The 26,460-nt window shown below is 35.9% G+C and overlaps 3 protein-coding genes across 5 annotated transcripts in view; all 3 read right to left on the minus strand.

Moving 5' to 3' along the window:
* LOC111428096 (stoned B) overlaps positions 1-9,643 on the minus strand; it is a 33,280-nt gene extending 23,637 nt beyond the window's left edge. Inside the window, exons 1-2 of the mRNA XM_071199688.1 lie at positions 7,689-9,643; positions 7,482-7,639 (exon numbers count right to left, since the gene is read on the minus strand). Of these exons, the coding sequence (XP_071055789.1) occupies positions 7,482-7,639; positions 7,689-9,643 (2,113 nt within the window). The remainder of the gene's footprint in view (positions 1-7,481; positions 7,640-7,688) is intronic.
* Positions 1-26,460, minus strand: part of LOC111421684 (nucleolin-like) — a 376,547-nt gene that overhangs the window by 140,457 nt on the left and 209,630 nt on the right. The gene's annotated exons all lie outside the window — the stretch shown is intronic.
* Positions 9,652-22,891, minus strand: LOC111428033 (stoned A). 3 transcript variants are annotated; one of them, XM_023063441.2, is made up of 5 exons: positions 22,784-22,874; positions 22,467-22,716; positions 22,108-22,414; positions 21,767-22,042; positions 9,652-11,240 (listed from the first exon to the last, which is right to left on the minus strand). In XM_023063441.2, exons 3-5 carry the CDS (start codon positions 22,340-22,342, stop codon positions 9,652-9,654), a joined length of 2,100 nt encoding a protein of 699 aa, XP_022919209.2. In that variant the 5' UTR covers positions 22,343-22,414; positions 22,467-22,716; positions 22,784-22,874. The 3 variants fall into 3 exon arrangements, with proteins under 3 accessions (XP_022919209.2, XP_022919202.2, XP_071055790.1); XM_023063434.2 differs by having other exon boundaries at positions 22,108-22,640; positions 22,784-22,891; XM_071199689.1 differs by having other exon boundaries at positions 22,108-22,716.

Raw genomic sequence — 26,460 nt, forward strand, 5'->3', positions numbered from 1 at the left:
ATGGAGCCAGTGTAATGATGGGCATACATAATTCTCTGTCAATAAAATTAAAAAATGATATACCGTATTTATTTTTAATTAAATGTGCATGCCACTCATTTAGTTTGGGTGCAAATAGTGCCTGTGAAAAATTACCCGAAACAGTAGAGTTACTTGCCAGAGATATATATAACTATTTTCACCAAAGTTATAAAAGACAAAACGATTTTTCATTATTTCAACAATTTGCTAACGTAAAACCCCATAAAATGTTACAGCCATCTCAGACAAGGTGGATGTCTTTACATTTAGTTATTAAAAGGACACTGGAGCAATACAACGCTTTAATATTATACTTTACACAAGTTTGCTTTGAAAAAAGAAATAGTTCAGCTGAATGTATACCTGCAAGGTTAAAAAATCCTTCCATTAAGTTATATTTTAATTTTTTGGATTTTGTGTTACCCCTTTTTAACAACCTAAATTTAGAGATGCAGTCAGAATCTATTAAAATTCATGTTTTATATTCAAATATTGAAACAGTGTTAACTTTTCTAGACTGTTATATAAAACGAAATTATTTAGAAGCAACACCTATAGAAGATGTTGAGTACAAAAATCACATAATTTTGTTCAAATTGAAAATATATATTTGGGTAATGCAATTATGAGTTGTTTCGCCAATAATACGCATGGTTTAACCCAAACAGAAATATTAATATTTAAAAAATCCTGTTTAGAGTTTCTGGTTGAAAGCTGTAAGCAAATTTTTAAGAGGTTTAATCCAAAAGATAAGCATTATGATTCTAAAAAAAATTCAAACGATTTCGCCATCCGAAGTGCTTTCTAAAAAACACATGTCCATTGTGGAATTAGCAAAAGAATTTCCAAACATAATTAATGTATCGCAATTAACACAACTAGATGTTGAGTGGCGTATGTTAAGGAATATTAATTCCGATGAATTGGTAGGTTTAACAATTCATGAATTTTGGAATAAAATTGCAAACATAAAATCTAACGATGACACCCATATGTTTCCCACATTATGTAAACTGTAAACATTCAAGTGCAAATGTGGAAAGAATATTTTCACAAATAAACGTAAATAAAACAAAGATTAGAAACAAATTATCCATAGAAACTTTAACAGGTATTTTACATGCGAAACAATTGTTAAAAAATTAAAATTGTTATGATTTTACTGTTGAGAATGCTTTAATAAAAAAAATTAATTTCTCTATGTATACGTAGGAAGATAGATAATTATCTTTATTTTCTTTTATATATTATTATTATTCTTATATTTTTTTAATGTTACCTTTATTTTTATTTTATTTTTGTTTATCGATATTAATAAGTTAAAATATTTTGAAAAAAATGCATTTTATATTTGCCTTCCAACTTCCGTACATAAATAGTTATTTGTATTATAAGTAAAGAAAGTATACGTTTTTCTTTACGAATCGCGAATTTAGAGAACGGAATTTAGAGAAAGGCGATGAGTAAAGAAGTTACTTTTCTTTAAGAATAATACATGAAGTTTTTTCGGACACTCAATTTAAATGAATTACCAAGAGTGCGGGAAGTTAGCCCCCCATTTTTTTATTGTTGTTCTAGAGTTGTTCTACATTGTTCCAAAGCGGCAAATCGAAAAAATAAAAACTCCGCGAGAAAACCGAAAAAACGGGTTTTTCGACTAGCCCCCCATTTTTGGAAAAATCAAATTTTCTTTGTTGTTCTGGTTGTTCTAGTTATTGTTCTAGAAAATCAAAATTATGGGATACAGCATTACGAAGTTATAACTAAAAATAGTGTATTTTATTTTGTAAAACTAAGTACACTGTTGGAAATAATTCACGAGCACACCCTGTATAATCTGAACGCGTGTGTCTAGCGCAATAAAATTTGGTATGGAAGTAGTACTAAAGTAGCATAACTTACTCTCACATGGAGAGCGGCACAACTCTGCTGGGAGGAGAAACATCAATAGCGAGAGTATCCCCGGTGAGCTTCGCGTACCATCGCTACACGACGTGGCATGGAGTCTATAAGTCGCTATATTGTAGCTAGAGGGATGGCCAACCATGCCACCTCAACTCGCCTCCATAGCTCCTCAACGTTAGCCGAGGAAGCCGAATAACGTAGAAGTCTCCGACCAGTCATGTCCCAAACATGTTCGATCGGATTCAAATGCGGAAACCGAGCTAGCCATGGAAGTATTCGTATACGGTGCTCTTCCACAAAGGTCTGTACAACACGCCCGATGTGCTGTCGTACGTTGTCGTGCATGTATAGCAGACATGGGAGCCGCCGAACATAGGGAAGCACAACGGACCGTAGCACCTCATCTACGTATCATTGACCCGTCATGGTCTGCTATACACGCAGCAGACGTGTACGTCCGCCATATGTAATCGCACCCCATACCATAACGCTCGGTTGTCGGTGGATAGGGCGTTCTTGCACACATTGCTCGAATAGACGATCATCACGGCTCCGACGAACTAAAATTCGCGCATCACCGGTGCTCAATTCGAATCTTGATTCATCGGAAAACAAAATGTCCCTCTACTCGGCAACCTACTAATGCCTAGCGTCGACCCACTCGTGACGTATGCTGCGGTGCTCGGGTGTTACTGGAATCCGCTGTATCGCACGATGCGCGGTCCAGTCCACTATCTACCAAACGCCGCCGTACAGTTCGCGTAGTGAGTGCGCCTTCCCCTGCCAGTGGCCAAACAGCTCCAAGTTGCCTTGAGGAGGACACACACGACGCTAAAGCGCTAAGCACAAGAGCGCGATCCTCGTGTGATGGGGACGCGCAGGGCCGTCCCGGCCGCTGGTAAAGGTACCTATGTCCTACCTCAGACCATTCTCACCATGTCCGTTGCACTGCGGATAACGACCGCTCGAGACGACGCGCAATTTCACAGAACGATACACCCTCAATGTGCATACCCACAAATATTCCTCGCTCAAACTCGCTTAAGTAACGCGATCGCCCATGCAATGCCCACAGAGTACGATAACAATGTGGTCCCTCACACCACACTAAAAACGACCGGTATTTTCCATCCACTTCGGTCTCCATAGCGATGGAATGTTCCACTTGGAAGGGCGGCTCAGTCAACAATGCCGCGACGGAACAACTCGAAACTCCCTGAATAAACTCGTCTACAGTAAACCTTTGTGCTCCGCAAATATTATGGATTTATCTTCACGCGTTCAAATTATATAGGGTGTGCTCGTGAATTATTTCCAACAGTGTACTAAACTAAACTAACAAACTAACAAAACAATAGCTATTCTTTCACAAAAACTATACAAAAACTTATTCTAAAGTGAAGTATAACTAAATAAATTAAATCATCTAAATAAACTAATATCACGGAACTCATTTACACACATATATGCACATTTGTGCATTTATTTCTGTTGCTTCTTCAACTTGTATGGCTTTTTTTCTTAAATAATAACCAATTGGCATTGTTGGGCACAAATGCCGTGTAGTATCCTACATCACTCAAAGAGTGTACCTTCGTAGCTGATGATACTTGCGAAGATAAAGACTTTCTTCTGGAATTGTAAATTGCGGGGGTAATCGAGTGCGGGAAGTTAGCTCCCCATTTTTTGTTTTTTAAACTTTTCATTGTTGCTCTAGAGTTGTTCTACATTGTTCCAAAACGGCAAATAGCAAAAACAAAAACTCTGCGAGAAAAACCAAAAGAACGAGTTTTTTTACTAACCCCCCATTTTTGGAAAAATCAAATTTTCTTTGTTGTTCTATGTTGTTCTAGTTATTGTTCTAGAATATCAAAATTATGGGATATAACATTACGAAGTTATAACTAAAAATAAGTTGGGCTGCCAAAATGTCTAGTTAATTGCAGTGACCATAGTTTTTCTATTGTCAATTCCATATTACAAATATATACTTATTATACCTAAGCAATCTGGAACAGATAATATTTTCACTAGAACAACTCTATAAAGAACACTTTTCTCTTTGAAAATTAAAATATTTGGAAGTTTCAGTTAGTAATTCTTTCATAAGTTCATAAGTAAAATTCATTAATATCTATTTCAATAAAAAATATATTGTTCAAAATACTTGTGGATTCGACAGTATATTTCATGTTTTAGCATTTGCCCGTATACACAATTCATTTAGAAATCATGTTGAGAATGTTTGCAGAGATTGCTTTAATTTCCTAAAATTACTTTTAAAAACCGGTTCTAGTAAAGCAACATATAAAAAAAGAGCTGAACTATTAACAGGAATAAATTATTTTGGTAGCCAGAATATTGATGGCATGATAACAGTGAATGCTATTTCAAATATTGCGTTTCTTTGCACACAACTATTTAAAGAAGAATTTAGTTATTGTAGGGCTAAAAACTGCAATAATTGTTTAAACGTTACTTTCCATTAAAACATAATTTTACCAATCGACATTGACATCGTAACAATATTTGGCTATGCATAGCTAAAGCAAGTAATAGAAAACTACATGCAAAGTTTAAGCAACAATTGCGAAAAATGTGGTTGTGACGCAAGCATTAGCCTTCAATACGGAAAGATACTGTTTATAGAAACAACGAATGGAGAGAACAATAAAACAAAATTGAGTGATTACGCACGCAATTTGTAACTCCACAACAAATACTATATCTCCGCAGGTATCATCAGTTACGAAGGTACTCAATTTTTGAATGATGTAGGACACTACCCGGCATTTGTGCCCAACAATGCCAATTGGATATCATTTAATGACTTACAAAAAAAATCCGTACAAGTTGAAGAAGCTACTGAAATAAATGCACAAATGTGCATATATGTTTATAAATGAGCAAACTGATGTAACCGTATTATTCCATGATATTAGTTTATTTACATAGTTTAGTTTATTTATAGTTTACCTTAGAATAAGTTATTGTACTGATATAGTAATACTGTTCGAATAGTTATTGTTTTACTTGTTAGTTTAGTTTATTTATTAATTTATTACTTAGTTTATACAAAATAAAATACACTTTAAATCGCAACTTATGTTTTACTGTTATAAGTTTAAACAGAAAAGTGAAATTTGTGATTTGTAGAAAATTAGGATGGTCAGATTATTCCATATTTTTTTAGTTTTTTAAAACTATTATTATATTAAAGGTTGGGTTCACTGATTCAACAAAACCTGTCCGATATCACAACAACTCGAATTTAAGGTTTTTCTAGTGAAAATAACAGCTGTTCTGAATTGTTTTAATTGTTGTAAGTATTAATTTTTAATATGAAACTTATGAAATTTTATGAAATTCTTAAAAGAACTAAAGCCGCAGTGATTAAATAAACATTTTAAGTACCTAGAACAATAAGAACAATTTAGAGCAACAAAAAATATGTGATTTTGCAAAATTAATGTCCGTGTTAAACGTAAAACACATCCAGAACAATTTGAATCGGCAAAGTTTGGGTTATTTTAGATGGTACTGTGTATTAATTCATATTGTGTAATTTAAAACCGCTGACGCAACAATTACTGAATGAAACTTCCAAAACCTTTAATTTTCAAAGAGCAAAGTGCCCTTTAATAGCTGTTCCAGATTGCGTTAGATATAATAAGTATATAGAGGGTTTTTTTTAAGCCAGATAGAACTTACGAAAGAGTTAACTGTTAAACGAACTGTGATACTGCGAACACTTTCTGATATTTATGACCAGTATACTCTGGCAAATCATCATAAATAAATTGACGCATGAACAACGCTACCAAATTAACCAGATTTACTTTGAAAATCAGTAATTAATTCGCACAACTTATAGACGACTTCGTAATTTGAATGGCGCACATAATCGTCCATCTGAGCAAGCCATCCGCCGAACTGTGGATAGATTTCATACCACATACTCTCTAAATGATGCAATAACACCAACACGTCGAAGGAATGTGCGTACTGAAGAAAATCTCGCCGCTGTAAACGAAAATGTGGAACAAGATCCAAGTTTATCGATTCATCGTCAGTCGCAGGAATTGGGAAAATTTTGCGCAAAGATCTTGAACTACACCCGTTTAAGATCCAGCTGGTGCAGGAATTAAAGCCACGAGACCATCATATGCGTTATTATCGCAAAATTGTATTCAGCGATGAGGTTCATTTTTGGCTTAATGGGTTTGTAAATAAACAAAATTGCCGCATATTTAGTGAAACCAATCCACAACAGACCCTACAGACTCCATTGCATGCAGAAAAATGCACAGTTTGGTGTGGTTTGCACACTGGTAGCATCATTGTACCCAAAATTGAACGTCCAGAATGCGCTTCGTCAAGAACAGCCGCGGTGCCCCTATGCCCGAAATACATTATGCCCGTAAATGCTATGTATTGATCTTTCGAACAAAAAAATTTTTGGGATTAAAATTTAATTTTTTGTGTTATTTTTTCAATTTAAAGTTCTATCGGGCTTAAAAAAACACCCAGTATTTGTAATATGGAATTGATAATAGAAAAACTATGGTCACAGCAATCAACTAGACATTTCGGCGGCCAAACCTATTTTTAGTTATAACTTCGTAATGCTGTATCCCATAATTTTGATTTTCTAGAACAATAACTCTAACAACTAGAACAACCCAGAACAACAAAGAAAATTAGATTTTTCCAAAAATGGGGGGCTAGTCAAAAACCCCGTTTTTTCGGTTTTCTCGCGGAGTTTTTATTTTTTCGATTTGCCGCTTTGGAACAATGTAGAACAACTCTAGAACAATCTAGAACAACAATAAAAAAATTAAAAATCAAAAAATGGGGGCTAACTTCCCGCACTCCGTTTGTAAGCGTTCTTTATGTGTTGTATACTTTTATCTTCAAATAAATCTATATTAACATAAGCTACAAAATCATATTTATAATTTTTAAGAGAATGTTTCAAGTGTATTTTATTTATTCGTCCATTAAAAACCTAAAAGGTATTGATAAGATCCCTACTCTCAACTTTAAGATCTCCTCGCTATTTGCGTCCCATTTCGTTTTAGTGTATGATCGCTTATTTGCGAAATTACTTATGTTAACGATGACTTGAGCTGAGAAGGCGCTCATTAGTGTAAAAATTACTACATTCTGGAGTACTAATGATGGATACTAATGCCGCTATTATAGTGAAATCATGTTTTAGATTTCCCTCGTCTATTATTTTAGTTAAAATAATCTTTAAGGAAAAGTGTATTTCCTGTTACCGCAACCATATTTTGTAACATATAAAAACTTCTTTATAATAGACTGTTTTTTTTTTTAATTTGCGCCAATTTAAAATAACTAAACAGGATATTTTGTGTATCAGATCAATCATTATGCCGTCTCCTGTAAATACGTTTAACTCCAATTTGAAATATAATTTATTTGATATTATCCATAAACATAATTAGAATAACTTTTTGTGATGAATTAATAAAATAAATAAGTTCTTAAATAAATTATGTTCATTAAATATATTAAACTAATTTTCTTACCAAATGGAATAGCTGGTTCATGTGGTAACGCTGTTTGAGCTTGTTCCGAAAGATCAAAAGGATTAAACCTTGGCGATGAATCCATGGCAACCATAGGAATCGTCGGAGGTGCAATTGTTGGTAAAACCGAATCAACGAAGACATCGTCGTTCTTTGGTCTAAAAAGACACGAATTATTATGACAAAAATAATTTCCAAATTTCTTACCTTATTACAACTGAAAAATCTTTTTCTTCTTCAGAATCTAAAGATCCACTTTGAGTAAATTTATTGGGCGTACTTTGCGGAGCCGGTGGTTCTTTCATAGCTAAGAAAGCATCGAAAGATTCGTCCGGCCCAAACCCTGAACTAGAATCGTTGAAACCATCTGATATTTGGGAATCACCCCAAGTACCACCACCAACACCACCACCGGCACTTTCACCAAAAGCATCAAAACCACCGTTTTTATTTTCATCTTGAGTAACTGCCGATTCAAATTTAGCCGTGAAGGCATCAAACGCATCTTGCTTTTCAAATATCTCCTGATGACTTTGCATCTGTACTTCTTGGTTATTAATTTCCGGTTGATTAAAATGATTTTGATACATATCTTGATGTTGAAATGAATCAGGTTGATTTGGTTCAATTGAAAATACGTTTTGAATTGGTTCAATAACTTGAGACTGTACAACAAATTCGGGTTGTTTTATTTCTTCTTTGATTTCTTCCACTTCTTCTTCCTCCATTTGAACGTCTTCTTGACACGTTTCATCTCCTGGCGTTTTTGAAACGGGGATATCTTGAACTGCAAACGGATTGAATGTCACGCTTGAAGCTGAACCTTTACTTTGACTGTCACTGGTATCCATTTGGGTATCGGAATGAGAAGGATCCGGCGATAAGAAGTTATCTTGAACTAATGGTTGGGGTGTTTTGTCGTTTTGAATGTTTTCCATACTACTTTTTGGAGTTATTTCTTCAAGGTTATCACAAAGAAAATCTTGTTTTTCAACTGGTTTGTTGTATAAATTTAAAATATCTTGAGTTGTTACAGGTTTTGTTGGGATGTTATCCCCAAACATTAAAATATCATCGTTGACTGACTCCTGTGGGGCTTGGAACGGAGCATTTTGAGGGATAGGTTGCTGAATAGGTTGTTGAATTGGTTGTTGAATTGGTTGTTGAATTGGTTGTTGAATTGATTGTTGCATTGATTGTTGAATTGATTGTTGAATTGATTGTTGAATTGGTTGTTGAATAGGTTGTGGTGGTGTTGTTTTTTGTGGAAAAATCGCTGGTGGTGGTGGTTTTTGAGGTGGTAAAGCTGGTCTTGGCGGTCTTGCAGGTGGACAAGGTCTTTGTGGTGGTGTTGGTCTCAATGGGACCACCTTTGGTGGAGTCGTTTCTTTTATAGGAGCAATTTCTGTGGGTTGAACCATATCGTTTGGAATCATTGGTTGAACCATATCTTTTGGAATCATTGGTTGAACCATATCTTTTGGAATCATTGGTTGAACCATATCCTTTGGAATCATTGGTTGAGTCATATCATTTGAAATCATTGGTTGAACCACATTCTGATTAACATCGTCATTTTCATCAAGCATCAACAAATCATTTAAATCTTGTTTTTCATCGGAGACATCCACTAAGTCTGCAAAAGGTTCCGGAGTTGGGCTGGGAGAGTGTAAGTCTCGCATGGAAACCGGACTTGGAGTCCTCGTAGGTGGAATTTTATCCAATAAATGTGAACTAGTTGCGTCCATTTCACCCATAACTGACATTAAGAGGTCTTGAGTTTCTTTTGGAGGTTTCGTTGGTTGTGTGTTGGACTCAGTGTTGATATATTTTAAATCCAAATCTGTTGGTTTTTTAATTGCTGTGGTTGTTATTGTAATTGTTGTATCAGAAAGGAAGAGATCTTGAGTAAACACATTATTTGTTGTAGTAATCGGAAAATTTGCATTTTGAGTAATATCTGTTGTATCATTTTCCACTGGATCGAAGGCGAACGGATTTGTTGAGTTTGACGGAGCCATTGTAATTTGCGATGATAAAAATGGATTTTCGCTTCCAAATTCCTCAGAGTCGTCGTTAACTAGAAAAGGATTACTATTTGATGAGTTTGGTGATGTTTCCTCCTCAGTAAAAAGAAACGGATTGGCCCCTTTTATATCCATTTTGATTTTCACGTATTAAAAAGTTCTTTTTCTATTAATTTTAACTCAGTCTTCCCCGGAAGTATGTTACTCGCAATCGATGTATCAAAAGGATCGGAATATTCAAGATCAAAAGAAGACGACTCAGCGGATGGAGTTAGTACTTTTTCTTTAACTTCTTCGGTTTCTTTGATTTCCAATAAATCAACAACTTGTTTTGATTCGATTTTTTCTTGCACTTTACTAAAATTTGGATCAGATATTTGTCGAATAGTTTCAACAACTTTATGAACCTTTTCGTCGCGAGGATTAAAACTTTGATCTTGAACGATGTTTTCTTGAAAAAGTTCGTTTTCGATCAATTTTAATTCAACTTTTCCTATTCCAATATCCGAAACGAACGAAGTATCAAAAGGATCAACTTCTACTTCTTCAATTTCTGGAATTGAATTTTCCCTGACGTAATATGGGGTTAATGGTTTTACTGATTTACCATCATCTTCGTGGATTTCTAATGGTAAATCGAAAGAAACTTTTCTTGATTGAGACAAGATTTGGTCAGGTTCTTCTTCAGCGCGCGGATTAAAATCATCATCATCTTCTTCTTGCTTTTTTATGTTAATATCTCCCAGTAATTCTCGTTCTAAAAATTTTAATTCAGTTTGACCTGGTTTTATGGTATCAACAACTGATGTATCAAAAGGATCTGAGTATTCAATATAATTTTCATCGATGGATTCACTCGGTTCAAGAGGAACGTCCCCTACTTGTGAAAGATCTGTGTTACTTCCGCCCAGTAAATCTCTATGGATCGGTTTTATCGGAAAAAGATCAGATTCTGAAACTCTATCCAATGAAGAAATCGATTCTCGTTGACCGGCAGGATTCGTCAAATGAATCTTAACTTTTTGTTGGATTTCTTGAAGGAGTTGGTTTGGTTTCGGGGTAAAATTTTCGCTTGGTGTATTTAAAATTTGATTTTCGATTATTTTTAACTCAGCTTTTCCGGGTAAAATATTCTCAGCAAATGTTGTATCAAAAGGATCTTCTTCGAACTGTTCTAATTCATCTTCTTGAATTTGATTACCTTCGAAAGTTTGAAACTCAACTTGAAACTCAACTTCGCTCTCTTCAATCTTAGAAATAAAATCTTGATTATTAATATTAACAACAGGTTTTGATAAACTTTCTGCTGCTAATTGAGCAAATTCGTCGTCATCATCATTATCAACTTCCTGCTTCAAAGTGTTTTCTTGTAATAAGTGTAAACTTATACTCAAATCAATCGGTTCGTTAATTGGCGGTGCATCTTCGTCAAGTAAAGTTGTTAAGATGTCTGGTTTGTGTTCGTTTGTTGTATTTTTTTCAACAGATTTTGGAAATTTGTCTTCGTCAAAGCTTCCCAACAGCAAATCTTTTTCTTTAAATATCTCTCTTCTTGAGACTTCCGGTCTTTTAACGCATGTCGGTGCTTGTACTCGGCCGGTTAAAATTTCAACAGCAGCTCCAATTGGTACTAATTTTGTTCCTTTTCGTACCGTTTCTGGTCCTAAGATTGCCCTTTCCGCTATACGAGTGTCGAAAGGATCGTCACCTTCAGGTTCTTCAGTTGGAGATTCTGATAAAAAAATAAAAACATTTTCAGGCAGAATTTGAGATAAATAATACATGGAAAAATTGCGCTAAACATTTCAATATTATATTTATTTTCAACCTTACAATATATCATGCGTAATACATGGCAAGGTCTCCAGCTATCATGGACATAGCCTCTCCTACTCAATGACAGAGCAATCTTACCGAAGAGCTGAGTAACCAACCCAGGTGGAAAGCAGAGTAAAGTTCTAACGAGGAAGGGAGAACCCTCCGATAAGGAAGTTAGGCTCAGGGCTAGTACCCCAGATCGAAAAAGACTTAGCTAGTACGGAACCATCAACAAAGCATCGGACAAGACGGAACTATCGAAGGCGACTCTAGCAGCGTAATATTAACAACACAATTGTTAACGGAATGTACGAACCATGAACAAATCCGGAGCCCAAACAACGACATACAAGAAACAGCCCAAGATCAATATCAACGACATGAACATCAAGATAAGTAACAAGAAAGAATGTCGGGCGAGAATTGGCAAACATAGTCTCCATAACATCTCAAACGAAAACGGCGTATTACTAACAGATTTGCCGAAGAAATGGTAATAAGAAATATACACAAGACAACATGGATATCATCAGACTCAGTCACCAAGAACTAAATAGACCACATGCTTACAGATAAATTAAGAACCTCAAGTATTCTTGATGTTAAGGTCAGCAAGAGTGCTAGTTGTGACTCACATGTTGGTACATGTCAAGTTTAAGGCTAAGATAAACCCGCAGATAATACACAAGGTGCAGAAACTCCAAAAGAAACTTGAATTAGAAAAGGAACCACGAAGCAACAAAACGAGAATTAGGGAAAGAAATGAACAAGCGGAATGGAGAAAATGACAGCTACAAAGTTTTCAGAAACAGAACGAAAACAGAAGAGACCTTACTCGTTTGCTGAGGAATGTCGAAATGTTAAAGAATTGAGAAATCGAAACCATCGTGACTATATTGAAACAAACAAGGGAAAGGAGAAGGATCTTCGAAGATAGCCGCAGAGGAGCGGACAAAATATATAGAAAAACGAAGAGAGATTATGAAAATAACCGAATCCTCGAAATGGAAGAGAATTTTGAAGCGCACGCTACCAGGAAGGCGTATATATATCTGATGCAACTGAGACATGGGTACAACCAAACACCACGCTATTCAGAAATGAAGCTCGACAAATAAAAGACAATCTGAAATAAATTAAGAGCACTTGAACACGAAACAAGACTTATAATTGGAACAGGGACACCTTATTGAAAGGCAACAGCGGGAAAACAACTTGGCTATGGACTACCCACACAGCTACAAATAGAAATACTCTAACCATCGCGGAATATCGATACTGTGTGCGGGATGCAAGGCAGTTTTCAGGCAAGGCAGATCAACCACCGACCAGATCTTAACGGTGAAACAAATACTAAGAAAAGCTGGAGAACACAACATATATCATGTATTAGAGGTTTGGGGATTCCTGCTGAACTCATTACACCAACAAAAGCGACAATGACCACTTCGGTCTTGACATCAACGTGAATAAAACAAAAATGATAATACAAAAGATGCAAATTACACAACCCCACTCACGGGGGCCTCCCTACTTTCTATTTGGGCGTGGGGCTAGCTACTGATGGAGCCAAAGATGGAGAAATTCAGAAAAAATTTATGACTATCATATTTCTCACTGACACATATTTTCAAAGCTAAAAGTATACACAGAAAAACCAAAATGAGAACCTACAGGATAAATCTGCAACTTCTTGAGTTAAGGTACAATCACGAAATATACCAGCAACTCAAGGAACCCCCTCTGTCCAACTATGCAAAAGTTCAAAAACTACAGTTGGCGAGACACGTTATCGGGATGGAGGAGGAAAGACACTCGAAATGAACGATTTACAGCCGAATGCAGGCAAAAAAACTAACCGGAAGACTAGGAAAAGATGAGAAGACGCTGTGGAGGGGATTGCAAAGACATGATTGGGGATGCGACGTTAGAAGAGATCAGCTTTAGATAAGAAAGAATGGAGGGGCAAACTGAAAGAGGCCAAGGTTCTAGACGCCAAACGCCATATAAAGTGGAGGAAACAACAGATGATAAGGAGATGAATAATAGATGGTAAGTCAAACCTCATTAGTGATGTTTATATCAATGGCTAGTAGACTTAAGGCATACTAAATAGTTATGTCTCAACCCTGATAACGGATGCTTATGACTACTTATGATTACTTATGACTAATTTAGTTTCATTCTACTCGAATTTTCATGTCGTTAAATCTGTTAAGACTATTACTATTTTAGACTTAATCGCATACCATAAGCAATGCATATATTTTAATAAAAATTACTTCTTTTAAGGATTGAGAATCAATAACGCGTATTAATTATTTGATTGGTATGTCTAAAAATTTGTACGACTACGAATGAATTGAAACATTCTTGTATAGATTTTATATTTTTTGTTATATCTTTTTGGTTGTTAAAGAATTTTGTAAACATCATTGGGCTTCAGCTTTTTGACGCATTGTTGCCTACCATATATGATTACTGACTGGTGTGAAGTTATCCATAAATCCCAGCAATAAACTTAAAACATTAATAATTCCGTAACTAATACGATTTGGGTAACCAAATTTCACACAGAGGTCACTCTTACCCTCAAGAACAGCTTACCACCCCCATTTGGTAAAAAAAATTTGTTTCAACCCCCACCCCCGAAAAAGGGATGTTTTCGCCCTGATGGGCACCTTCGAATTAAACCAAATTCTACCACATAATAGAACACAGTTCTAAGTATTTTTATCAATTTTCAAAACACCGTAAGCCCTAACGGTTTTCGAGAAAAAAAATCATTCTTATAAACCGCGGATGGGACTTTAGGGGTGAATTTGACCCCGTTGGGCACCTCCAAAATTGATGAAATTTTAGGATGATTTAGAGGATGCCTTTAGCGATTTAAATCGACCATCCAAACACCGTAAGGTATAACGGTTTCCGAGAAAAAAAAATTGTTATTAGACACTATAGGTATACAGCGCGGCGCGGACTTTGGGGGTGAATTTGACCCCGTTGGGCACCTCCAAAATTGATGAAATTTTAGGATGATTTAGAGGATGCCTTTAGCGATTTAAATCGACCATCCAAACACCGTAAGGTATAACGGTTTCCGAGAAAAAAAATCTGTTATTAGACACTATAGGTATACAGCGCGGCGCGGACTTTGGGGGTGAATTTGACCCCGTTGGGCACCTCCAAAATTGACGAAATTTTAGGATGATTTAGAGGATGCCTTTAGCGATTTAAATCGACCGTCAAGACACCGTAACCCTTAACGGTTTCAGAGAAAAAAATTTGTTATTAGACACTATAGGTATACAGCGCGGCGCGGACTTTGGGGGTGAATTTGACCCCGTTGGGCACCTCCAAAATTGACGAAATTTTAGGATGATTTAGAGGATGCCTTTAGCGATTGAAATCAACCATCCAAACACCGTAATGTATTACGGTTTCCGAGAAAAAAAATCTGTTATTAGACACTATAGGTATACAGCGCGGCGCGGACTTTGGGGGTGAATTTGACCCCGTTGGGCACCTCCAAAATTGATGAAATTTTAGGATGATTTAGAGGATGCCTTTAGCGATTTAAATCGACCGTCAAGACACCGTAACCCTTAACGGTTTCAGAGAAAAAAATTTGTTATTAAATTGTACACGTATGTAGACCAGATAGCAGGTGCCTTTAGCGATTTTAATAGATTATGAAAACTGCGAAACTCTTAATATTTCATGGAAAAAATAAATTTTGTTAAGAAAGGCATTTTGTAGTTTTATGAGCTTTTAGTCGTTACTGACAAAGGGTAAGAACTCCGCCACGTGCAGTTACAAAAGGCGCAGGTATTAAGGAAAAAATATGTCCATATTTTTTGCATTATAAGTGCATTCCGGGAAAATAGTTGCCGACTTATTCGGCGTTGTTTTAGAGCGCCTTTGTTTTTTTTTAGATTTTGCCAGAAGGGTGAGGAGTAAACTTATAAATGTGCTTAAACTATTCTATTGGGGACGGAGATCACTAGTTGATATATTTTGCTGTAGTTCGCGCTTTATGGATATTTTATCGGTTCTTTTTAGAATCAATCTGCTTCGATATTTTCGTTAATATTTTTGTGTATATAATATATTGTGTATAAATAAGTTATTATATTTATATATAATATAAATTATAAATTACAAATATAGTTATATTTAATTAAATATATAATATATATATATTAATATTTGGCGAGGTAACGACGTCTTCATTTAGAAGCGCGAAGTTAATAAAGAAATAGTGATATTCAGAAACTTATTTTTGATGTTAATAAATGTACAGGGAATTCCTTTTTAACTTCTTTTCAGTAAAAAGGTCACTTAAGCAGGTACGTGGCTTACGAGTTAGTGCATTGTAAGTACACTTACACCGGCTTTGACCAATCATAGCCATCGATATTACTGTAACACAGGTAAGAACTTAATAATATATAAAGGTTCCTCAGCTATTGCAGAGATCAGTTGTTCTGCTTATCTCTTGTTAAAACCAGTGACCAGCGAAGATGCCGACGAAATTACTGTTTTTGGGCGATAGTAATTTTTGCCGAATGCTACGTACTATACAAAGTAAGTATTTGTTTTAACAGATATGAAGTTAATTCCTACTAATGGTATATATTTTTAGGACGACAATCAAAACGGACAAGCAACGGAAAATATTTCCTCGACTTAGCAGTAGGCGGTCAAACAATACTAAAACTTTTGCGGCGCGCAAAGTGTATTCCAAAAACATGTTCCCCTTGGTTTTGTTGAATATGTTGAACGACATATCGTTATAATGATAGGAACTAACGATATACTCCACAAAACATCACCATCCCAACTAAAGTCCCAATATTCTCACCTCTTCCGCTTCCTTCTTTCCTTAAATCCTAAAGGAATACAAATTTGCACAATTCCTCCCTGCAAAAACTTCGAGTCTGTGAACGTAAGATATTATAATTTCTATGTCATGCTATAAATAAATACTCTCTATGCCTTTATAGGAAATCAATCATTACATTCGACGGTTTTGTGCTGAAAAGCAAATCAATTGTACCGACATTGAAGCAATTGTTAACAGAAACATGATGAAAGGGTAACACAACGTGAAAATTTTTCTTTTCTTATGTGTTTAATACAAATTTCTACACAGGGATGGCATTCACTTAAATGAACAAGGATTGGAAGCGGTTTGGAACGCGGTAGCAACTAATTATAATAATATTCTCAATCCATTACACAATTTAATTATAAGTAAAACAGACCATTAATATAATAAATTTTATTCTTTATCAAAAGTTTTTTTTTCTATCAAAAATCCACTCTCCAAATCATCCTAAAATTTCAGACAATCTTGGAAACCGTAATACATTACGGTGTTTGGATGGTTGATTTCAATCGCTAAAGGCATCCTCTAAATCATCCTAAAATTTCGTCAATTTTGGAGGTGCCCAACGGGGTCAAATTCACCCCCAAAGTCCGCGCCGCGCTGTATACCTATAGTGTCTAATAACACATTTTTTTTCTCGGAAACCGTAATACAGTACGGTGTTTGGATGGTTGATTTCAATCGCTAAAGGCATCCTCTAAATCATCCTAAAATTTCGTCAATTTTGGAGGTGCCCAACGGGGTCAAATTCACCCCCAAAGTCCGCGCCGCGCTGTATACCTATAGTGTCTAATAACACATTTTTTTTCTCCGAAACCGTAATACATTACGGTGTTTGGATGGTTGATTTCAATCGCTAAAGGCATCCTCTAAATCATCCTAAAATTTCGTCAATTTTAGAGGTGCCCAACGGGGTCAAATTCACCCCCAAAGTCCGCGCCGCGCTGTATACCTATAGTGTCTAATAACACATTTTTTTTCTCCGAAACCGTAATACATTACGGTGTTTGGATGGTTGATTTCAATCGCTAAAGGCATCCTCTAAATCATCCTAAAATTTCGTCAATTTTGGAGGTGCCCAACGGGGTCAAATTCACCCCCAAAGTCCGCGCCGCGCTGTATACCGATAGTGTCTAATAACAGATTTTTTTTCTCGGAAACCGTAATACATTACGGTGTTTGGATGGTTGGTTTCAATCGCTAAAGGCATCCTCTAAATCATCCTAAAATTTCGTCAATTTTGGAGGTGCCCAACGGGGTCAAATTCACCCCTAAAGTCCCATCCGCGGTTTATAATACTGATTTTTTTTCTCGAAAACCGTTAGGGCTTACGGTGTTTTGAAAATTGATAAAAATACTTAGAAGTGTGTTCTATTATGTGGTAGAATTTCGTTTAATTCGAAGGTGCCCATCAGGGCGAAAACATCCCTTTTTCGGGGGTGAGGGTTGAAAAATTTTTTTTTTACCAAATGGGGGTGGTTAGCTGTTCTTGAGGGTAAGAGTGACCTGTGTGTGAAATTTGGTTACCCAAATCGTATTGGTTACGGAATTATTAATGTTTTAAGTTTATTGCTGGGATTTATGGATAACTTCACACCAGTTGATTACTGACGGTTTCATATCGACAATTTCTGTTCCTTTACTGTTCCTCTCCTGAAAAGTTGACTGCCAGCTATCTCTGCATTTCTTTGGGAGTCTGATTTCGGGCGGATTATTTGTAAGCACAATTCTCGGCAGTCACCCAATGCGCTGTCTTACCCATCTCACAAGAAATATCAGATTCTGCCCATCTTGTCTTTTCTGAGATACTCTTAGTTTTGTTTATGTCTTCGTGCATATCAATGCGGTAAGTCATTATTTAGTGGATGTAGGTATTATAAATGGTTTTCCAATATGGGCTGGCCGATATTCACAGTATGTGGCTGGTCAGTATATCCAAATGATAAATCTTTATTATCATAATGAATGTTTATTACACTAAAACTAGAACTAACACTAGCGCTATCCTTCCAAGGAACACGAGAGGGATGTCCAACTGAGTAAAATTCAACAATCTGCAGTCACAAAGGAGGGCACACCATAGAGTTTCACAAAACCAAAGTGCTACCAAGAAACGGGCATTACTTCCAAAAATTGACGATTTAATCGACATGGGAATAACATGAATAGAGAAGACGGTTGGGAATTCAGCCGCATATGGAAAATGCTAGTGAACTCAACGAAACCTTCTCCACCTGGATTTGACAAAAACAACTTAGTTGGCAATCTTTTCATGTATTTATTGTCAAATTTTAAATGATTTCGTCACTTCGAACTTGTTTCTGAAGAAGGTTGCAACATGGCATCCGAAATGTCAAACATTTTTTCGAAAGACGCACGGCTTAACCAGAAAGTTTCTAGGTCTAGTGATAGTGCTAGTTTTAGTTTAATTAACACCGGCCGTGAAAGCCTTTGTGCTTATAAAATAAATGTTTGTTAGCACAAACGTTGCCTTTATTTTACAGCATACGTGGTCGTTCTTCAAAGTTGATTCTCCAATATTTGGTAGCCAAATATGAAGCGACCGGATCGGTAAACAATCAGCCAACATCGGTTCATGAAAGGAACGCAAGAACTTCGCCGTTGTACGTGGAAGTGTGCAAGAGTACCTGAGGTAGGTAATTCCTCGCGGGCTTAATCACTTTGAATTTCGCAGACTTCAACATAGCGAATTTTGCATCGGTACTTAGGCCTGCACCCAAATAAGGTGTAATTGATCCTAAAGCTCAAAGTTAATGACCATAGATAACGCCGTCTGTTCAGTGAGTGAGCTTCGGAGAGTTTTGAGGAGGACCTCAATTTTGGTAAAAAGTTATCTTTATCGACTAAGTAGGCGCATTTTTGTATAAAGTAATGTTAACAAACAAAATTGCCATATATGAGATTATGTCAACCCACACGATGTTCACTAGGTGAAAATGCATTCACAAAAAATTACTGTTTGACGGCGCTACGTGCCACATAGCGAGCGCCACAATAAATATTCTGGCCTCTGAGTTCACCTTAGTTGAATAATGATTAACTCTTGTCCCTAATTATTATTTACCATTTATTGCCACTGATAAAAAATACAAAATTACATACGATACACTTAACTTAAACTTTAAGCAGTATCAGGAAATGGATCATTTTATCGCACAAGCGATCTCTGCCAAATGACCCAACAGAACAAACAAAAATAAAAATAATATTTACTGAATATGGCAAGTAGTGATAATTAGATATTATTAACATCATCAAATAAGATTAAGCAAGAAAAAGAAAAACAAAGAGAAAAATAAAGAAAAGACACGTAAGAGAGATAGAGAGCGGCTAAAAGAAACCAAAAGAATCTGCCGGATATCAGTTGCCAACAAGTGAGAGCAGTTGAAGAGAGGAAAAAAGAGAAAGAACAAAGAATCAAGAAACAGCCAGTTGAATGAGCAAGCAAGTGACTCCTTAAAACATGTCTAAAATTAGTAAATCTAGAAATATTACGAATTTCAGAAGGCAGTCCATTCCACAGCGCAATCGACTGTACTGTAAATGATCTATGATAAATTTCAGTGCTATGAACGGGAAATGTAAGAATAGTATCAGAACTTGAACGAGTAGCAAGCTCATAAGTTGATAATTGCTGGAACCTATCTGATAAGTACTTTGGGGTGCAGTTATGAAGGATTTTAAATAAAATGGTTAATAAACGAAAGGATCTACGTCTCTCACAGGTTAACATCTGAATGTAATTGCGATACGGCGTTACATGCTCAAATCTATTTAGGTCAAATATGAACCGGATACAATTATTTTGTAGCCGCTGCAATTTACTCAGAAGAGTCACCGAGAGATCGGGATAAACCGCGTTCGTATAGTCGAAGTGAGGAAATAAAGATTACGACGCACCACAGGAGGAAGAGAGCAGCGAAGTCTTTTTAAAGAGTGGAAGCAAGCATAGACTTTTCTGCAAACATGTTGAATTTGCGGTTTCCAAGACAGTGCAGAATCCATAAGGACTCCAAGATTTTTAACTGTGTTAGAAAACCGTATGACATTACCATCCAGCATCAGATCACTGCAGGTAGATGGATTAATCTTACCAAGTAATTGACGAGTTCCAAACACAATAGCTTGCGTTTTAACTGAGTTCAACTTAAGTCCGTATCTCCGAGACCAGTTCAAGACGTTAGATAGATCGTTATTAAGTCGCACAATAGCTGCCGAAAATTCAGCAACAGTTGTAGTAGTATATATCTGGAGGTCATACAAATGATAATTACACGAGATATAATTAGTAATACTATTAACGAACGAAGAAAAAAGTAACGGACCCAATCCTTAATTCATTCTGGTGAAACATGCTAGCGCCTTTCTGACCTCTGAGATTACTATAATTGAACCTTCTAATAATGATTTGGAAATGATTTGATTCACATAAATGAAATGTGAACAATAGGTAGTTGTAGCTTCCTAATAGCGGGACTATTAATCTTATTTGTAACTTACAGTAAGCGTTAGTTTGAGAAATGGCCTTTTGCCTTGTATTGCGGCGGGGCCATATTTGTGTTGTGTTGTAGAAAGTAGTATTGAAGGGAATTCGCAGGTATCTCAAGAGCGTGATACCAGTCAGGATGACCGTGTGAGTGATTCCCTGGATGATGCGGTACCGACCCTCCTAACTGGTGTGATAGAAACCGTAGGGTCGACGTTGAAAACTTCGTAAATCAGTGATTTACTAACATACGCTTGAATTTGTTTGCCAAACAGTACCTCGTAGAGAACCTAAAACTGCTTATGCTTTTCAAATCTGACTTGTTCGATGGAACTGTTGTTGTCTACCAGCTTGTTACATCTTGTTGGTTCCCTTTAGTGAACTGTGCAATTTTGTGTGCAGTTGCAACAATTTTGCAACGATGACTTTGTCAAAAACATAATTTCTTCTACAAGACTACATTTACATTGAGTGAACAAGTGAACAGACAAAAAGGCGGTATTGAGCTTTCCAAAATCCACAATTCCAGTATATTGAGCAAGAGATTTGCCCAATATACGCAAAAAATCAATGTGTGGATCAGAGTACCACACAGGAAGCTAAACCAGAGAGACAAGATGGCGCGCCACCGGAACACTATGTCGTTCCTATTCGAGTTTATTATTTCCTAATCGATGGATTGGAAGAAGAGAACCCTGTAAGATCACTATATTTGACTTCGTTGGATTTTTCCTTTGGGTTGAGTTGGGCTGAACAGTAACACTTACAGCACTAGACCAAATACTTTCAAAATACAAAAAGAAGTTCAGCGAATAACTCCTAATATCTTAAAAAATTTTCAGAACGAATTTAAAAGCCATAAATAATTTCTTATTTTCCATAATCATCGTTATTGTGAAATCCAACTCTGCATGTTTGATTGTTATAAATATGCAAATTTTAAGAAATAATAATTAATTTATTATTTCTACTAATATAAGAAAGTTAAGGTACTTTCTTATATTTTAAAGATATATTTTTAACTATATAAAGTTTGATTTACCTGGAATATAAGCTAACTTTATTTCTCCAGATGCAACAGCATCAATGTAAGCCGTATCAAAGATGTCATCTTCATCATCGTCTTCGCTTTCTGATTCTGAAACTTGAACGATTGCCGCTTCAACAGCTGAAATTGCTGTTATTGATGCCGCTTCCGCTTCGATTTGTCGCTTGGCTTCTTCAACTTCTTGCTTCTCTTCAAGTTCTTTCTTTTTGAGTTCACTTTGTACCGGAACTCGTTGGAAGAAAGAAGTACTTTTTATACGATCGAGATCACCTATTATAAAAAAAATGTGTACGTTAATTGAAATTTAGAACTTATTTTATGTAGTTATAACTGACCTTGAGTTTTCTTTAAAATATCATCAATACCAGAAGTGAGTGCATTAAATTTTTTCCATTCTTCATTTTCGGTACTTTGCTGTGTATTATTTCCGGTTTCTTCTGATCCTTGATGTTGCTGGTTGTGTTCACGCCTGTAGGCTTCTAATTCTTCCGGTTTAAAAAGTTCCTCCTCTTTGTGCTTTGATTTTTTTCCTTTTTTCTTCTTCTTAAGACCCTTGGTTATCTTGTGCATTCTCTACACTAAACTCTACCATCAAGGTCTTCGCGGACCCCAAAGGCATTATTGGCGATTGAACATCGACAACTGAAATAGAGTTGCACTGAAGAAGAAAAAATTATTTAGAACTACCACCGACGATGTCGAAATAGATCCGGAAAGATGTGTCAGGCGCCGGGACGCTCGGCGCCGATATTGATCGCGTTCTCCAACTCTTTTTATCGCTCTCTTCTCGTCCTTTTTGCGTTTCCTCTCGTTCTTAATTTGTTTTTTTATTGGCGATTTAATTGTTATCTCGCGTTATTTGAATTCACTAGAATGCGATTAAAATTTTCTAAGGTTTTGATTTTTTTGTTTTTTTTTTTGTATTTTCAAAAAATTGTTATGGACTGGAAAACAAAAAAAAATGGGTTGGTTTTAACGGGTATGGTGTAATAGAAACACATAGGAACTTACGTAAATGGAATCATTTTGGAAGCCGGAGCCGCTGTGTCATATTATCTTGACTGGAAATTACTTCTTATTGCCCCCGGATCTGTGGAACTGGTCGCGCAATATTCTTATCGATTGTGCGCAGAACGCCCTGGCAATAGTTACTGTGACCCAAATTTGATATCGCTTTTATTATTGTTTTTCATTTTCTTTTTTTATGCATGTTGAACATTTAAAAATTAATTTTGATTTATATGAAATATAAGGAACTTGTTTTTTAAAACAATATTATTCTCATTGAATCGTTCTTCATCGTCATACAACTTTAGCTTTTTCTCAATGGGTGGCCTTTTTAAAAAAGCTTAGTTTAAAAAAAGTATTTCCCTTTTCTACAAAATTATAGTTGTTGATGTTGATAATGACGAAACTTACGTTTCAAATTTTATAGTAGTATTTTAATAATAATAATAATAATAGTTACTACAATATAAGTAATACATTAAAATAACTAAGTATAGAGTTTACCAAGGGTATTTCCATCAGTAAGCCAAATTATGGCGTCCTGGTCTTCCTGGAAATCCCATACACAAAAAAAAAGAAATATATAAAAAAAAACAAAATAAAGTAATAACAAATCAAAATTAAATTCAACCTGAAACAATTATCGTGGCCGATAAGTAAAAAACGAAAAAAATATAAAAAATGAAGAGCCTAAACAAATAAAAATTAATAAATGTCCGTATAATCCGGTATTCTATACAATACCTAGGCATTTTATAGAATACCTAAAACGTTTAGGTAATGTATGAAATATTATTAATTTTATACTTTGCCTAGGTATTCTATAAAATACCGAATGCGAAGCAGGCAATGTGTGTAAAAGGCGAGAACAGGGAAGGGGGAGACATGTGGCCATACAGTAAACAAACGCGCAGCGACTTGTTTTTGCTTGCATTTCATTATGCTGCGTGCGACAAGGGTGGAAGTGTGGCCGATAAACGAGTCTCTCAGATGAGAGAAAGATTTTATTCACAGTTGTGTATTAAAAGAAAATCAGCAACTACTAAAAACTGCACGTTTATTGACGATCAACGGTATAAACAATTGTTAGAAGAAATAAAAAATGCAAAAACAGCCAATAAGAAGTTATTTATTTATTGGTTATTGCAGCATTATGATTTTATAACTGTTGGTCAAAAACATAGGTTAATATTTCCTGTGAATACCCCAAATAACAATATTATATATTACGTTGCTGGTAGTGAATTATTCCAAGTACTTCACGAGGCACATCAAAGTATCGGCCATGGCGGTCGAGACCGTATGCTGAACGAGCTTTCTACACGATACAAGAATATAACTCGCCACGATGTTGAACTATATCTGCAACTTTGCGAACCGTGCCAGCAAAAACAAAAAGGAATAAAAAAAGGGATTGTCGTCAAACCCATACTTTCATCTGAATTTAATTCTCGCTGTCAAGTAGATTTGATTGACTATCAATCTCATTCAGATCGAGAATATAAATTTGTAATGGTCTATCAGAATCATCTCACGAAGTTTGTAATATTAAGAGCACTAAAAACAAAACGCGCAGAGGAAGTAGCTTACAATTTACTGGATATTTTTACATTGATTGGCGCACCAGCGATCCTACAATCAGACAATGGTAGAGAATTCTCAAACCAAATTGTAAGCAGTCTTAAAACGTACTGGCCAACTTTAAAAATTGTACATGGTAAGCCTAGACATTCCCAAAGTCAGGGGAGTGTCGAACGAGCAAACCAGGACATCGAAAATATGCTAACAGCTTGGATGCAAGATAGTAACAGTAATCGTTGGAGTGATGGTCTGCGCTTTGTACAACTCATGAAGAATAAAGCATTCCATTCAGGCATCAAAAGAACACCTTACGAAGCTCTTTTTGGATCTAAAGTAAAAGTTGGTATATCTTTACCTCTCGATGATACTCACAACCAGAGAAACAAGAGGATAGAAAATGTGATTAAGACATCACCAAGTATTCTGATTCTTTCAGAATCTTTAATAGTAGATCGAGTTCGGACTCAAAATCAACCTCTAGAGGCTCAACATCAACAAAGCCCCGTCATCGAAAGTTCTGAGATCCGTAATGAAGTTTCGAATGCTCAAAGTGCGTTTGATGAACATGACGATGAACACATGACTATCCAAAGTGCCGAGACTCTTGATGAACCTGTGAATGTTGGAAGTCTTCCTTCTGAGGTACATGGACAACCCTTCGATGTTCTGAATTTTGTATCAGAATGTGAGCAATCATTGGATTCCCCACTCTTGTGCTGTGTTTGTACTGAGGAGACAACGGGTACTCATTCGTGTAGAACATGCAATAGACCCATTCAGGCTATTTGTGCTGCTCCGGAGAAAGATATGGCAGAAGGCTATGGTTCTAAAGTTGTTTGCCCATTATGCTTAAAATACGCTTTAGGTGTACAGAACCGCATCAGTTCCAAAGATAATTTAACAGAGCAAGCTCAGGAAATGCTTAACACTTCTGGAAAAAAATTTCCCCCTGTGCCATTGGGTACCACTGTAAGAATCCCTGTTCCGGAAGCCGACAGAGGTCGTGGTGATGCTCGCAATATACTAGCTGTAGTCTTACAAAAACGGATGACGAACTTTATAAAATAGTGTAACGAAGTTACATTTTTTTTTTCTTTCCGAAAAATTTATAACATCCGAATATACTTCCCACATTACCCCGACCTCCTACAGTTTCCGCCCGATTTAGAAAAATCCAAAAATTGATACCCTATCACCACCCACTTATGCAACTTTATTCGCATTTTTCTTAATTCCTTAATTTCCTTAATTAAACTTCAAATTTCCAAAAACATTTCCTGACCGAATTTCAAATAAACAAAAGCAATTAGTGGAAATCGACGAACGACGTAATGGGGTCATACACGATTTTTTTTTTATTATATTTTCTGAAAGTTTATATAAAAATATAGTTACCGTTATTTTTTTTTTTAATATTTTCGAACAAAGTCATTGTTAAAAAAATTATTGAAAATTTATATACCCATTTGCGCTTTTAAAATTCCCGCGTTGATGACGTACGATTCTCACTTTTGCGTCCCCTGCTACCCGCTCAAATGCGAGAAAGAGATGAACGTTATTTAGGTTGTATTGAAAAGAGATAGAGTGTTTGTAGGTTATGTTTATCATGTTTTGTTCATGGATGTAATAGAGACACTCTATTACATCCATGGTTTTATTTTGACACTGTCACACCGCAAGCGCTATCTAACGGACAATTTAACTTGTTTTAGGCAGTGCGGTTCCTACGTCACGGAAAAGCCGCGAAATTATTTCGTTTGAATATTTGCTATTTTTCACTTCAAATTACGCAAAATATAAAATTGATCAAAATATTTCTTTTACTTTGTGTTCATGCATATACTTGCATATATCGTTTGACATAAAAATTTTCTCTAAATTTAATAAGTGTGTATGACCCCATTACCGAAAGCACATAGTTTCTGAAAATTATTATTTAAAATAATTAAATAACACCGCAACGAAGTAAAATACGAAGAAGTATCAGTAATCAGTGTGTTACTGTAAACAAGGCCGACCGTCCCGAGTGAGTTTCAGCAGCCAGAGAGCTACCGTTCAGCTACCGTACAGCGACCGATTTCAAACAATTACTAGTATCA

This window comes from Onthophagus taurus, chromosome 11 (genome assembly GCF_036711975.1).
Source record: "Onthophagus taurus isolate NC chromosome 11, IU_Otau_3.0, whole genome shotgun sequence".
Lineage (NCBI taxonomy): Eukaryota > Metazoa > Arthropoda > Insecta > Coleoptera > Scarabaeidae > Onthophagus > Onthophagus taurus.